Genomic DNA, 16,038 nt, shown 5'->3' on the forward strand with positions numbered 1-16,038 from the left:
TCTCCTAGCCCTGAGAATTGGCTCATGTTTGCACTTTGATACTTTTTAATGAATGAACCAGGAGGATAGAAATATCTTCTTTCCACCCTATGAGAACTTATAAGATTCTCCAATTAATGGGGTTATTGATAATTTTTTGTCTTAATCTAATTGCAAAAGTATTTTTACCTCCTTCCCTCCTGAGTTCAGTCACTTGCAGGCCAGCTTTCTTATAGATGTCATCAGCATATGGTATAACATAAGTTGATTGAAGCCCTTGCTATGAAATATGACCCTGGTTTAAATCCTGGCTGTTTCATTTACTGGTCGTAGAACTGGTACCACTGGTACTTTAACATCTCTGAGCTCCATTTCCTTATCTGAAATACTGTGAGTGGTATAACCTACCTCATGAAGTTATTGTGAGAATTTAATCAGATAATGCTCATACTATACCTAATACAGTACCTATTACATGACAGATCCACCACCAAGAGGAACTATATTACAATTTAAATAGCTCTAAGGCTTTGCATGTAGTCTTCACAGCTGCACAGTCTGTGAAACACTAAAGACAATTTTCTTTACCATACTTGTCTAAAGGTAACTTTTTTATTTATTTTAGAGCATCTCACTGAGTTGGATTTTCTTCTCTTTGCTCCTGGCAGTGTTCCCACTGATGCCTGTTGTAGGACGAAAGCCAGATATCTTTCTAGTGTATGAACAATATTTAACTTATTTTCTTTTCGATGTAATTGTTTTTCTCAATCAGCACTGTGAAATATGAACCTAATCTTGGTCATGAGTTTCAAAACGAACTAGTGAATAAACTTAAAATACTAATATCAAACAATTAGTCATAAATATTGGCTCAGGCTCTGGGGAGCATTAAAGCTCCTTGGCGATGCTTCTGGGCCTTCAAAAAAATGAAATTGGGCCAAACAGTGATAACTTAAAATGCCAAATTAAAAAAAAAGTCTAGAAGCTTTTGTGTATTGAGGAATCAGTAAAGGTTTCATATGAAAAAATGTTGTTTGCCAAAAATGAAAATATCTAAAGGCTATTGATGTAATCTTTGTCTTTGTGCATGTCCACACTTAAATGTCTTAGAATAATGAAATTCTCTTCTATTCTAATCAGCATGTAATGATCTCTAGGGGAGAAAACTCTGTACCTTGACAACTTTACGCTATCTGATCACTTAAACTGTTAGAAAATTCTGTATACCTTACCTAATTCTCCATGCTGCTGTCACATTTATTTCTTCTCAATATATCCCGAATAAATCTGTAAAATAATTGATTACCTTTTTATTTTGACTTTACTTCTAAATTATTATCAAGAAATTCACTGGTTGGCTGTGTGTGTGTGCATGTGCGTGTGTATGTGTGTGTTTGGCAAGCTAAATGATCTGTATTTCGTGTAACATTTCCTCTCATTTTCTAATCATGCAATCATCTTTGTTACTTTGTTTTGAACTCTGTATAAGCAGCTTTTTTAGCATTTTAACCTATTCTTTAATTGACAAGGGTATATCTTTTTTAACTGAAGGAATATTAACTAAATGATATTTTTTAAAGTATGTGTTGATTTTCAGTGAACACATTATCTCATTTCTGTGAAGTACTAGTATGGAATAAGTCAGGAATTATTCCAGAAAGTCAGTTTATTAGCAGAGCCTAAAATAATTGTATTGAATTTTAAGACCATTCTTCTAAGCCATAATTTATTAGTGTTACTAAGTAAAAACATTTTGTATCTGTCATAAACTATAATAGTAGGTAGGAAAATGAATTCAAATATTTTCGTTTCTTTCTTGCCTCATATTTCTGTGTGAACTCTCCTATTGTCTTTACAAAGCCCCTTTCTCCACTTTTGGTCAGTCTCTGCCTTTCTCTCCTGCTCAAGCAGTGTTAACATAGTTGAGTAGAATTTATATACTAAAAGGAGAAGAGATTATATAAATAATCTCCATAGAAATTTGCCACTTGCATATTTTACTAAAGATGAATTCAAGAAGCAAGCTTGTTAAAACATGAGAAATCTAATTTGTATTTTTAAAAATTATGTTTTTTCCCCCTCTATGCTTAATTTAAATTCCTCAGTGATTTAAGTTTGTGCTGGTGTTCTAGTTAGCTATATTTGCAACTTCTTTATTTTGACTCCTGGTTCATGGAGTCCGCTGAGCAAGGAGCCCAATGCAGGACTTGATCCCAGGACCCTGGGATCATGACCTGAGCTGAAGGGAGACGCTAAACTATCTGAGCCACCCAGGTGTCCCCCTACTGCATCTTCATCCTGTGATTTTTATTCCTGTTATACCAGTGTATCTATTTTGCTCCTTCATCTTGATAAAACCAAATGACTGATAGAGTCTACATTAAAGTATCTATTTTATATATGTGTTCTATCTATTTTATATATGTGTTCTAACTATTTTTATATATGTGTTCAATAAATATCTTAAGAAAATTTGAAATTGTGATTTGTGTTTTAAACCAGAATGGGTGCTGGCTTGCTGGTTCTCCTGCTATCCCTGAGTGTTGTAACATCTCTCATAAAAAGAAAAGATCATTTTATAAACGAAGAGCTGCTGTTACATCTATTTCAGGTCAGTTACAGGTTTTCAACACCATGTTATACTAATGATACACCAAATGGGTCTTACGGTTGTATTTAATGATATTGTTCTTAAAATGCCATCACATTTACATTGCTCAATGCCTGCCAGCTGAGAAGAAAGTTCTCTGTTTAAGATATTACACGGAAATATATTCTCTAAAAGGTATGAAATAGCCAAAAGGTCAGCTGGAGGCAGCCCAAACATGCCAAGAGAGCAGAGGTTAAGGAGATATAAGAAGCATCCATATTGACCAAAAAGCTGAGCTATAAATGGCCCCCTTTGTACTGAGATTCTGTGTTGTTCTCGTTGGGAGAAGCGTAATCTTTGAAGTGAAAGCAGCCTCTGAGTATGTTTATGTGAAGAATAGCCAGTTTAAGACTTCAGATGACGTGCCAGGGAAAGTAGACTTCACCTTGATTGCTGGCTTTGATGTGGCAAAAAGAATTTTGAACTTGAGGTTTCAAAATCGAGTCAATTCCCAGTTATACTGTATACTAGATATGCAATTTTCAGTAATATAGCTTCTGTCTGTTTTTCATCTGTAGAGATAATATCTAATAGAGTTGTGAAAATTAGAGAATATATAATGTCATATTCTGTAAAGTGACAGCTGTTTTGTATATAAGCATGGAAACTACTTGTTTTTGTAACAAAAAATTAAAAAACACATCCAGAACACTGACAAAAGAAAACTTATAGGAGTCTTCTCAAAACATTTCCTCCGAACAAAGCTGGGGTAATAAAAGTAATGCTAAGAATACTCTAAAATAAAAATAGAACAACACTTAAAAGATGTTAGTTTATTCTTGGAGAATAATAGAGAACATATAAAAAGAGAAGAAATATTTTGTCAAATGTCCTGTCAAGACATAGGAATGTATATTTCATTTTAAATGGTACACTGACTGGCTTTACACTAAAGCCCATAGGTAGCTTTGACAGAATTCACCTATAATCATGACTACTTTGGCAGAAGTGAATGTTCCTGGATCCCACTCTGTAGGAGCAAATATCATGTTAAAATTCTTGGTCTTTGTTGGAAATACCCCTGAGTTGGTAAATCTGTTATGAAATTTCTTTTTATAATAACTTTATTAATTTGGATTAATTGCTCTTATTATATAGCATATTTTTGGTAATTCCAAGATAAATATCTTTTGACATATTAACATCTCTGACATGAGAATGTGTCTTGCAATTGAAAGGATCCTAGGATTGTGTCATAGCTTTAGCAACAGCATTTTTTTTTTCTAAATTCACGGAAAATATAAGAGAATTAAAGGTATCTCAAGGATTGATGATGAGGTTGCTAATCTGATCTCTAGGAGATTTTACTTTATTTACAGCCATAGCTATGTCATTTCTTAAAAATGGCAAATAATCCACTAGTTCAGGGGTTAGCAAATAATTTTCTAAAGAGCCGGATTATAAATATTTTAGGCTGTGGGTCATATGGAGTCTGTTGTAAATTCTCAGCTGTACTACTATAGTGCAGAGGGAGCTGTAGACTACGCTCAAATGAATGAATGTAGAATACACATAAGTGACTGTGTTTCAACAAAACAGTATTTCTAGGAACAGGCCACCAGCCTACACACCATAGTTTACCAGTTCTCCACAAGTTTATATATATTCCCTGGAGAAAAATGTGCTCCTTGTGTTCCCAGTACCAGGTGAACGTTCAGGCCACAAATATGTGTTGAATCAATGGATATGACTGGGTGAGGGCCACAGGTAGAAGACAGTCAACCACGTTGCACCGTCTGCATTTCCATGAGTTAAGAAATCTTCGACGTTAATAATGAATATTTCTAAATAGATACAGTGTGATCACGTATACCAGACTACTCTTGAAAATGTAAAATGCCTTATTTCGTGCTTGTAAAGGAGGGCCTCTGCTTACTGCCAGAGTTCAATCTTGTAGCCTTGGCTGTGAGACGGTGAGCTGGTCTAATTTCAATAGCTTTGGGGCTAGATTCCAGTTGTTCGAGCACTTTTCTAAGGATTCTTTTTATATATAAGTTGGTCTCTCACCACCTTCTCTTCTACTGATGTGTTTTGTATTTACTTTCAGATGCTGAGCATCGTGCTTTCCATGTGCGTTGTGTATACGACCCATGACAGTTTGCGCAAGAAACAAGGGCTGCCTCTTTTTAACCAGATCATTAGCTGGATAACATTAGGTAAGAGGGCAATCAAACTAAATAAGTTAATGTTATTATATCAAGTCATGTCTTAAAATTATCCATTTATATCTATATTATTGTTATTGAAAGAAATAATTTTGTTGAATAAAAATAATATGGTTTAACCAGCTGTGATTTCTATCTCATGCTGGAATTTGACAAAGAAAATTAGAACTTCTGTGACCATTCATGTGTTAATAAGAATTACTTGATAGAATATTACTGGCTGTATATATATGTATATATAAGGCTGTATATTTATTCACATCTAATAAAACTCTAAGGAATTCCCGAAGAGAAGAAATTCTTATGCTGAAATTTCATGTCAATTCATAAATTCTCCATTCTTAACACAGTGACTGGGAAACAGTTCATTTTATCTGTATTTCCCTTGCTGAAAATAACATTGATTAGTCACCTCCCTACACATTACACATTTTATAAAGCCAGTTAAATGTTTCAAAACACATTCTTCTCTAGTACCTTTTCTTAAGGATCCTGAAATGTGCATGTGAAGGAAACAGAAGTAATTTAAGGACCTAGGGTTTTCCTTCCAACTAGAAGACAAGACAGAGGCAAGCTTGAAGTCTAGGTTTTTCCTTTAAAAAAAAAAAAAAAAAGACACTTCGTGATACCTAAGAATAATGTGACAACTAATTTAAACCCTTTGGGTTTTTTTAATGATTTTTGTTGTTCATCATTAAAAAAGAAAAAGATCTTTGGATGGAACTTTACCTTAAAAATGATGGAGGCTGTTCTGTAGGCCTTCCATTAAACTATCTTGATTTAATAAAATTACTATTTATATTCATTTAGAATGAACAATATTGATGACTGCTCCTTCATTTAAAAAACAGTACGTTCAGTTTGTACTGTGCTCTGGCACTGCTCTGTTCTCTTCCCTGAGAATAATTAAGATAAACCAAATCCCTGCCCTTTTGGAGCTTATAAACTGCAAGGAAGGGGTGGGTAATATTCTAGTGAGGTGACTATTCGTAATGAGCTCTCTCTTTCCCCAGAAAAAACAAAAACTATGAATGGGAACTGTAGTATTAAAGGGAAATCTTACTGTCATAGTGCATAACTTCACAAATGCACAGTCATACAATACACACTGGCAGATAAACAGTATATGGCAAATAGGAGGTCCAACGTCCATAGTAGCAATGCAGCTGTTGCTCATTCCTTTCCAGTGCAGCCTGGCTCACCTCCTTAGTTTTCTTACCTACCTAGGGGTAAACTACAGTGAAGAAAAGAAGCAAAGAAAACACAATTTGTGTGCATTTCATTATATCTCATTTTTAAATATCTAAAACTTCTAAAAAGGTTTAAAAAAAAAGAGAGAACATTTACCAGAATTACAGAAAGCCATCCTCCACTTCATGTGCTTGTCCCTCATCTGTGTTTATGAATATATGTATGGGTAACATTTTTTAGATACCGTAGTCAGTATTTTTATTTTTTCTGCCATCCTTATATTAATTTTTCAGTTGACCTAGCAATGTTCATGGCATTTTTTCTTTCTTTGTCTTTTATGACATTGACATTTTTGAAGAACATAACCAACTGCAACCCCCCACCCTGCAACGGATGGTTACTCAATTTGGATTTGTCTGATGTTTCCTTGTAATTAAATTGAGCTTATGTATTATGGCCAGAATACTGCATAAGTGATGCTGTGCCCTTCCTAGGGTCACGTTTGGAGGCATATGATCTCTATCTGTCCCTCATTGTTGATGTTAATTTCCATCACCCTATCAAGGTGTTGCCCAGTGTTTTCACTGTAAATTTACTTTTTCCCCCTCCCTTGCAACTAATAAGCTGTCAGTGGGAACATACTCTAGGACCAGCAAATATCCTCATCAAAATTTCTCCCTAGATGTAGCATCCATTCATAAATCTTTCCTGATCCAGTCATTGTCATGATGGCTACAAATGACTCCTACTGCATTTACCAGAGTCTCCTGTAAGAATCTTCCATTCTTTCCTATTCATTCATTCATTCATTCATTCACTCACTTATCTGTTTATTATTATTATGGACTCACGAGCACCTATTTTTTTCAAAGATTTATAACTCATTACTGTTGATACTGTGGTTTTCAAATTGTCCCAAACTTGGCTAGAGAGAGCACCTTTGAGCTAGCTTGTAAATGGACACCCACCCTCCCTTAATTTTTTTGAGCACTTTCTTATTTTCTGGCATTAAGAAAATGTTTACCTTATAAGGTTTACCTTATATTCACACTGTCCCAGCTCTGGAATTGGTTATTTCTCTGAGGAGCCATAGTTCTTTTAATTGGGTGAATGGTATTAGACACCAAGATCTTAGGGCCATATGTACACATCACTACTGGGCTGTCTTTGCTTCTTTGCTCTTCAATGGACAGAGCTAGGAAATATATGCTTTTATATACATGTAACTTCTCTTACATACAGATCCATATACACACATTAATGCACACATATATGCACATAAACATGCATATACCCATACCTATACATATTACAGAAATCATAAGTTCACACTGATATCTATATTTCTATCTGTTCTTTCTTGCCTTCCGCCATTCCATATTTATATGCTCCTCCCATGATGATAACTAACCCTGGCTCCCAACACCACCAACACGTGTACTCATTTGTTCAGTCCTATGGTACATCTAAAGCAATTTCAGGAGTGTTTCACCCATACTGTCACAATAAAAAAAACTTACTATTGTTCGAGATTTGTTTGTAATTCTCACTCTGCCCCCGCACTTCACCTTGCCCAAGACCGAGGGTTTATGGTTAAATATTAATGTTCATATTTATTTGGATTTGCCTGCCTGTCTGCTTCCCTCCCTTCCTCCATTTTGTTCACTGTGATTAAGGTATTCATTTGAACTACAACTAGGTTTGTTTGTTTCAGTTTGCTGTTTTGGTTTTTTTTTTTCCTTTCCTATTCTTTTTTATTTAATTTTTTATGTATGTAGAACATGCTTCCAAACATAGAAACTATACAAAAAGGTGGAAGTGTTGCCTGTGGTACTTTCACCCCATTCTCCTGTACCCCTAATCCTTCATGGGCTATAACCTTCATTGCTTTCTGGTTATCCTTTATGTGTTTCTCTTTGCAGTGATAAATAGACATAAGTGGGTTTTCTTATTTTTCCTCCTCTCTTACACAAAAGGGATAGCGTTTTATATATCCTCTTTTGTACTTTGCTTCTTTCACTTAATACCTCTTGGTAATCACTTCATATCAATTCATAGAGCTCTTCTTTATTCTTTTTTACAGCTATTTAGTTTTCCATTGTGTGTGTATTCCATTGTTTATTTAACCGGTCTCCTATGCTTTCATGTTTAGGTAGGTAATCTTTTTTTTTTAATTACAAATAATCCTGCAACAAATAACTTTGAGCAGTATGCATAGTTCATACTTTTAGAGGTGTATTTTCAGGATAAATTCCTAGAAGTTGTATTACTGGTGCAAAGGGTAAATGCACACGTAGTACTTTTAGATACTGCTAAATTCCCCTCCAGAGCTGTACCATTTTTCATTTTTTTCCAACAAGGTAGGAAGAGTGCCTATTTCCCCATAGCCTCACCAAAGTCTTTTGAATTTATGCCAGTCAGCAAATTTATGCCAATTTTGTATGTGAGAAATGGTATCTCTGTGTTTTTAATTTGCACTTTTTTTCTTTTGAGTGAGGTCAAACATCATTTCACATGCTTAAGGGCCATTTTTATATCTCTGTTGGGAATTATCTATTCATCTCTTTTTCCTGGTTTTCTATAGAATTTTTGGTCCATTGCTTTCATTTTTAAAAAAGCTCTTTATAAATTAGGGATATTAGTCCTTTACCTATGATATATGTAACAAAAAATTTTCCCAGTTTGTCACTTGTCTTTTGACTATGCTTATGATATCCTTTGCCCTGCAAATGATTTTTGTTTTTGTGTGATCAGTCTTTTTTTAATGCATCTGGCTTTTTAGTCATAGTTAGAAAGCCTTTCCTTGATACCTAGGTTATAGAGGAATTCACTCATATTTCCTTCTAGTACTTGCATACTTATACATTTACATTTCAATCCTTGATATATTTAGAGTTAATTATTCTAAATATATGGTTTAAGGAAAGGATTTAATTTTTTTCCAAACGGCTATCCAGTATCATTAATAAAGACTATTTGCCCCAGTGATTTAAGGTAACACTTCTGTCATACACTAGAAACACTGGTCTATTTCTAGACTTTCTATATTGTTCCAATTATATGTCTATTCATGTGCCAATAATATACTGTTTTAGTTACAGAGAGTTCATAGTATATTTCAATAAAGTAAGAACTTCAGGATCTACTTGCTCAAACTTCAAAAAAAGGCCGCTGGAAATTTTATTGAGATCATATTAAATATGTAAATTAACTTAGGGAAACCTTATATTTTAATCATGAGTAATGTTGAGACATTCTAACCAAGAACAAGGGATGTCTTTCCACTTGCTCCAGTCTACTTTCGTGCCTCTAAGAGTAGTTTTTATAGTTTTCTTCATATAGGCTTTAAATATTTCCTGTTAGGAATTAAGTATTTTATCTGCTTTGTTGCTATTGTAAATGGGCTTTTCTCACTCATTTTAACTACTATTATTGAGTATAAGTTGCTATTGATTTTACATGTTGATTTTATATTCTATTTTTTTACTGAATTCTTTCATTTCTTGAGTTAGGTTTATCATTGAGTCTCTAGGATTTTCCAAGTATACTATCATGCCATTTACAAATATAGATATATATTTTCCCCCTTTTCTGTTCCTATTCCTCTGATTGTTTCCTTTAGTTCATTTGCATTGGCTAGTATCTCCAGAACAATGTTAAGTAAGTGGAGATAGTGAATTTCCTTGATTTTTTCTTTTTTCCCCTTGACCTTAGTGGGAATGCCTCTGGAGTCTCCCCATTAATGTAGATACTGGCTTTAGGATTGAGGTACATATATTTGTCATGGTAAAGAAAGTATATACATTCTTGTTTTATTTAGAGTTCTTATTAGGAATGCATGGATGTTGAATTTTGTCAAAGGCTTTTTCATCATCTATAGAAATAATGTGTTTTTTCTTAGACCTATTAATATGGCCTATTAATATTACCAGTAGAGTTTCAAGTATTGAACCATCCTTGCATTCCGTATACAAACCCCTAAAACACATTTTATTATAATGTGTTATTTTCTTAACATGGTGTTGGAGTCCATTTGATAGTATTTTTTCATCAGTATTCATAAATGATATTGGCCTTTAATTTTTTTTTTGTTCTATATTTATCAGGTTTAGGTTTCAATATTATACTTCTTCATAAAAAAATAAGTTTCTCTTTGATTTCTATACCCTGAAATAATTTAGATAACACTGGCCTATCTGTTCTGTAAAGTTTTGGAAGAATTACCCTTTGAAACTATCCAAACGTAGTTCTTTGTTCTGTATTTCCCTGATAACTTCCTATATTTCTTATATGTAATTGGCCTGTTTTAAGTTTTTTATCTCGGCTGGGATTCGTTTGAGAAACCATATTTGCCTAAGGAATTAAACACTTCTTCTAGATTTTCAATTTATTTGTATAGAGGGATGCAAAGTAATCTCTTAATGATTAAAAGCAGTTCCTTCTGTATCATTAGACATTTCCCTCATCATCTATTTTGTGTATTTGCACTTTTCCCCTTTTCTTTGATTTTCTTAGCTAGTGGTTTGTCCTGTTTGTTTATTTTCTCAAAGAGTTTGGATTTTGATTTATTAATTTGTGTTTCTTTTCGCTACCTCATTAATTTTTGTTTTATTTTTAATTTCTAGTTTCATTGCATTGTGCCCAACATGGTTGTTTGTACTATTTCCACTTTATGGAACCTACTGATATTTTCTTTATGCTCTAGAGTGTATGATCCATTTTTGTAAACATTCCATATGTACTTGAAAAGAAACTGTAGTCTCTTTTATAGGACTGTACTGTTCAGTATATATCCAGAATATCTACTTTGTTGGTTATGTGGTTTTATATTCTTACTTGTTTTTTTGTCAATTTATCCTATAATATTGAGAGTGGTGTGTTACAGTTTTCTGTTAGTAGTATGTTTCTACATATTTTTGTATCTCATATAAATTTTGTATTATGTAGGTAGTCGATGTGTTCTTTGTAGCAAAATTCATAACTGTTACATCATCATTGTGGAATGTGGCTTTAACATCATAAGGTGTCCCCCTTTGTCTTATTTATTGCCTTTTGGCCTGAAATGTACTTTATCTGGTATCAGAATTGCAACCCTGAATTTCTTCCTGTTAAAATTTGCCTAGTCCTGTCCTTATTTTCAGCCTTTTGAATCACTGTGTTTTAAGTCTGTCTCTTTTATTCAGCACAGAGTTGGGTTTTGCTATGTTTGCCAATTTGAGTTTTTTTCTTTTAAGTGAAAATATTCATGTTTAAACTTGGTCTCAATTCTGTCATATTTTCTTATGTTGTAGTTATGTGCATATTGTGCGGTAGTTCCTGTGCTTCTTTCCAAATTTGGAATGTCCTATATCATTTTATTTATTGTCCTTATTGATTTTGTCATTGTTTTGGGAGGGTGAGATTCAGTCTACTGCTTTTTTCCAAATGCATAAACGTTCCTCTAGGCATTTGTTTTATTTTTATTTATTTTTCAAAAGAGTATTTTATTTACTTATTTTTAATTATTGAGATATAACTGGCACGACACATTGTATAAGGTATGGGGATACAGTGTGTCGATTTGATGCATTTATATATTGCAATGTGATTACCACTGTAGTGTTAGCTAACACTTCTATCATGTCACATAATGTCATCTCTTTTATGTGGTGAGAACAATTAAGATCTAGTCTCTTTGCAACTTTGAAGTTTATAATACAGTATTATTGATTATAATTTCTTTACTTTGTCTTAGGCCTCTAGGACTTATTTATCTAATGGTTGTTAAGTTTCTACCTTTAAACATCTTCCCAATTCTACCACCACCCAACTCCTGATAACCACCATTCTCCTCTGTTTTTATGAGTGTGGCCTTTTTAGATTCCACATATAGGTGATATCATACAGTATTTGTCTTCCTCTGCCTGGCTTATCTTTTTTTTTTTAACTCTTTTTTTTTTTTAAAGATTTTATTTATTTATTTGACAGAGATAGAGACAGCCAGCGAGAGAGGGAACACAAGCAGTGGGAGTGGGAGAGGAAGAAGCAGGCTCCCAACAGAGGAGCCTGATGTGGGGCTCGATCCCAGAATGCCAGGATCACGCCCTGAGCCGAAGGCAAACGCTTAACCGCTGTGCCACCCAGGCGCCCCTGCCTGGCTTATCTTACTAAGCATAATGATCCTTGGGGTTGTCACAAATGACAGGATTTCCTTCTTTCTCATGACTGAATAATGATCCAATCTGTGTATATACCACATCTTCCTTATTCACTCTTCCATTGACAGATACTTAGATTGTTTCCACGTCTTGGCTACTGTGCATAATGCTACAGTAAACATGAGTGTACAATATCTCTTCAAGATCTTGTTTTCAGTTCTTTTGGATAAATACCCAGAAATAGGATCATTGGATAATATGGTAGTTCTATTTTTAATTTTTTGAGGAGTCTCCATACTATATCTATAGTGGCTGCACCATTTTACATTTCCGCCAGCAGTGCACAAGGCTTTCAGTTCTTCTACATCCCTGTCAACTCTGGTTATTTTCTGTTTCTGTTTTTTTATAATGGCCATTCTACCAGGTGTGAGGTGATACCTCATTGTGGTTTTCATTTGCATTTCTGTGATGATTAGTGATATTGAACATCTTTTCATGTGCTTTTAGGCCATTTGGACGTCTTCTTTGGAGTAGTAACTGTCTAGTTCCTCTGTCCATTTCTTTTTTCTTTTTTAAGATTTTATTTATCTATTTGACAGAGAGAGGGAACACAAGCAGGGGGAGAGAGGAAGAAGCAGGCTTATAGCAGAGGAGCCTGATGTGGGGCTCGATCCCATAACGCCGGGATCACGCCCTGAGCCGAAGGCAGACGCTTAACCACTGTGCCACCCAGGCGCCCCCCTCTGTCCATTTCTTAATTGGATTTTTTGTTGTTGTTAATGAGTTCTGTGAGTTCTTTATATATTTTGGATATTAACCCCTTATCTGATATATGGTTTGAAATATTTTGTCTTATTCCACAGGTGGCCTTTTCATTTTGTTGATTGTTTCTTTTGACATGCAAAACTTTTTCATTTGATGTAGTCAGTGTAGTTCATTTTTACTTTTGTTGCTTGTGCTTTGGGTGTCATATCAAAAAAAATTATTGCTGAGAACAGTGTTATCCTTAATGTTATCCCCATATTCTAGGAGTTTTATGCTTGAGTCTTTAATCCCTTTTGAGTTAATTGTTGTGAGTGGTGTAAGATAGAGGTCCAATTTCATTTTTCTGCATGTGGTTATCTAGTTTTCTCTACACCATTTGTTGAAGAAACTGTCCTTCGCCACTGAGTGTTATTGGCTGTGTTGACAAATATTAGTTGACTGTGTATGTGGAGGTTTATTTGTGGGCTGAGCACATATTTTATTTTATTTTTTTTAAGATTATATTTATTTATTTGAGAGAGAGTGAGCACAGAGGGAGAGGGTGAAGCAGACTCCCCACTGAGTAGGGAGCCTGATATGGGGCTCGATCCCAGGACCCTGAGATCATGACTTGAGCTGAAGGCAGACACTTAACCAACTGAGCCACCCACGTGCCCCTGAGCATACATTTTAAATAAGACATTTAGTCCTTGAGACTGAGAGAACTAGGTACTAGAGGATGCCTACCAAGTGCTGTAAGGCATGAGATAGTTGACTCATAGGTAGGTCAGCAGTATCTCCAGAGATCTTTTCCAGGCCCTAATTCACCATAGTCTAGTTCCAGTGAGCACTTTCTGGTAATGTGCTGTGATCTCCAAATGGATTATATGTTATGAAACTGGTTCTAACATGTGTCATTCAGAATGGGGACTCTTATTTCCCCCTTTAGCACCTCATCAATATTTTAAACAAAAGTAAAACAAAGATAGAAAGTGAAGTTTTACAGAAGAGGTCTCATTTGAACTGGCTTTTATAATAAGAAATATTAAAATGTTACTTTTTTCTGTTAAAATATGTATCAGGTGAGGATAACAGTATTGGAACTACACATCTGGAAAAGATCAGAAGCTATTTGTCTAGGGGACTATCAATATAACCTTCAGAGTCTTACATCTTGTAGTGACTTGACTTTGAAAGAGATTGTCTTTAAATATAACTTACTGATAGATGTTGATTAGTAATAATAATAGCAGCTAACAGTTATTAAGCACCTACTGTATCCCTCGCACTATGCTCAGGGAGCATTTTACAGGTGAAGTTGTATTTAAACCTCATAACTATTTATTTATATCCTCTCCACTTGACAAATAGGAATACTACTTAGATGGGTTAATAAACTTGCCCCATGGTTAAAAAGTTAATAATGAATCAGCCAGGATTTTATCCCAAGTCATCTGTCCCCATACTCTGGAGTGTTTATTAATTCCATGCATGGTTCCTGCCGAACTAGGGTGATGAGGAATGTAGGCATATTTCCTTCCCAAAATAGAAATGGGGAGTTAATGTCTTGCTGCCCTTCTACCGAAGTACTTGCTTTCTTGTCCTGTGGGGAAAGATTACTTCATTACTCTTACTACAACTCTTGTGTGGGGAAATCCTCTCCTGTTTTTCATTTTCTGAGTGGCACGCTACCTCTGTCAATGCATACTTTGCAGTGGGAAAACTTGGGAGGAGGAGAAGGAGGTTACGAAAAATCAATTTTGGGGGAATAAGTTGTCTTTGAACTAAATGCCTAATTAAAAGAAAATTGGCTGAATCTTGAACAATGTGTTGTATTATGTTTTTTTATTATTTATATTAGCAAATAACAAATTACTCATTTAGTGGTTAATATTACAGTGAACAAAGCTAAATAAAATTGAGAAAACCTGAGCCAAAATATGATAAAATAATGAAATGTAATTTTAATTAAAAATGTGAAGTTTCATCGCTTCTCAGCCTTTGGGCTAAGATCAAATGTAAAAATGTGAAGTTTCAGGGGTGCCTTGGTGGCTCGTTCGGTTAGGCCCCTGACTCTTGATTTCCGCTGAGGTCATGATCTTGGGGTTGTGGGGTCGATCCCCATGTTGTAGGGCTCCACGCTTTGTGGGGAGTCTGCTTGTCCCTCTCCCTTAGCCTCTGCCGACCCCCCACTCCTGCTCAGTTGCGTGCGTGTGTGTGCACTCTCTCTCTAAAATAAATAAATAAAATCTTTTTTTTTTTTAATGTGAAGTTTCAAATTTCTTACAGAAATGATTAGGACAAGTACAGCCCATTTGAGAAGTTACAGAAACAATAAATTCTATAAATGATACTAGAATCAGTGCTTCTAAACTCATATACGTGGTGTTTGTCGTACTGACATTGCCCTGCTTTGTTTTATTGCAGCCTCTTCCTTCGTCCTACCACTGCTGAGTCCTACAAGTCTCTTTGAGCGGTTGTTTAGCATACTTCTTTCCTCGATGTCAGCCTACCTACTTCTAAGCACAGGGTATAAACTGTTTTTTAAAATTTAATTTTTAGTAGCAAGTTTTAAATGATCTTGACATTTCTCTTTGAATATTTTACCTCTGGAAATGAAAAATATATAAATCTGGAGGAATAAATTATAAATATTTTCTACTTTGTAAGAATTATATATGACTTGATCTTAAATCTTCTGTTTTCTTTTTCTTATTTTCATAGTATTGCCTGTTGTCTTTGTCTTTCTGTTTATTTCCTGAAGTTGCTAAAGTGTTATTTCATACAGTGTTAGAAAGTTCTGATGGATTATGGAGGAATTTGAAGTCTCAAACAATGACTTAGAAGAACTGTAGCATTGTTCCATTCCTTTCATGCACTTCAAATTATGCCTTGATTTGTTCATTCTTATTTGAATATATTTTCTTTTTTTTTTTTACTCTTACATATATCAAAGTCCAAATATTCCTTTTGATTCAGAAACTTTCAGAATATTTTCCCAGAAGTTAAAGAATCCATTTTTACTTAAGATTTAAATTTTCTTACAAAACAAAAACTAGCATCTTGATTTGGGGTGGATCCTGAAATGTTCTCTAGAAGTCAGTGAAGCAGTGATACAATCTCTGCATCTACTTTGAAGAAAAGGATTCTTTACTTGCTTTTGAATTTTAGT

General features: G+C 34.5%; 1 protein-coding gene across 3 annotated transcripts in view; it reads left to right on the forward strand.

The window, feature by feature from the left end:
- PIGN (phosphatidylinositol glycan anchor biosynthesis class N) overlaps nucleotides 1-16,038 on the forward strand; it is a 111,600-nt gene that overhangs the window by 60,528 nt on the left and 35,034 nt on the right. For all 3 annotated transcript variants that reach the window (XM_008705079.2, XM_008705087.2, XM_040632458.1), the window contains 4 exons: nucleotides 605-696; nucleotides 2,482-2,590; nucleotides 4,677-4,785; nucleotides 15,294-15,396. In XM_008705079.2, coding sequence (XP_008703301.2) covers nucleotides 605-696; nucleotides 2,482-2,590; nucleotides 4,677-4,785; nucleotides 15,294-15,396 — 413 coding nt within the window. The remainder of the gene's footprint in view (nucleotides 1-604; nucleotides 697-2,481; nucleotides 2,591-4,676; nucleotides 4,786-15,293; nucleotides 15,397-16,038) is intronic.

The sequence above is a fragment of the Ursus maritimus genome, unplaced genomic scaffold, assembly GCF_017311325.1.
Source record: "Ursus maritimus isolate PB19 unplaced genomic scaffold, ASM1731132v1 scaffold_18, whole genome shotgun sequence".
Lineage (NCBI taxonomy): Eukaryota > Metazoa > Chordata > Mammalia > Carnivora > Ursidae > Ursus > Ursus maritimus.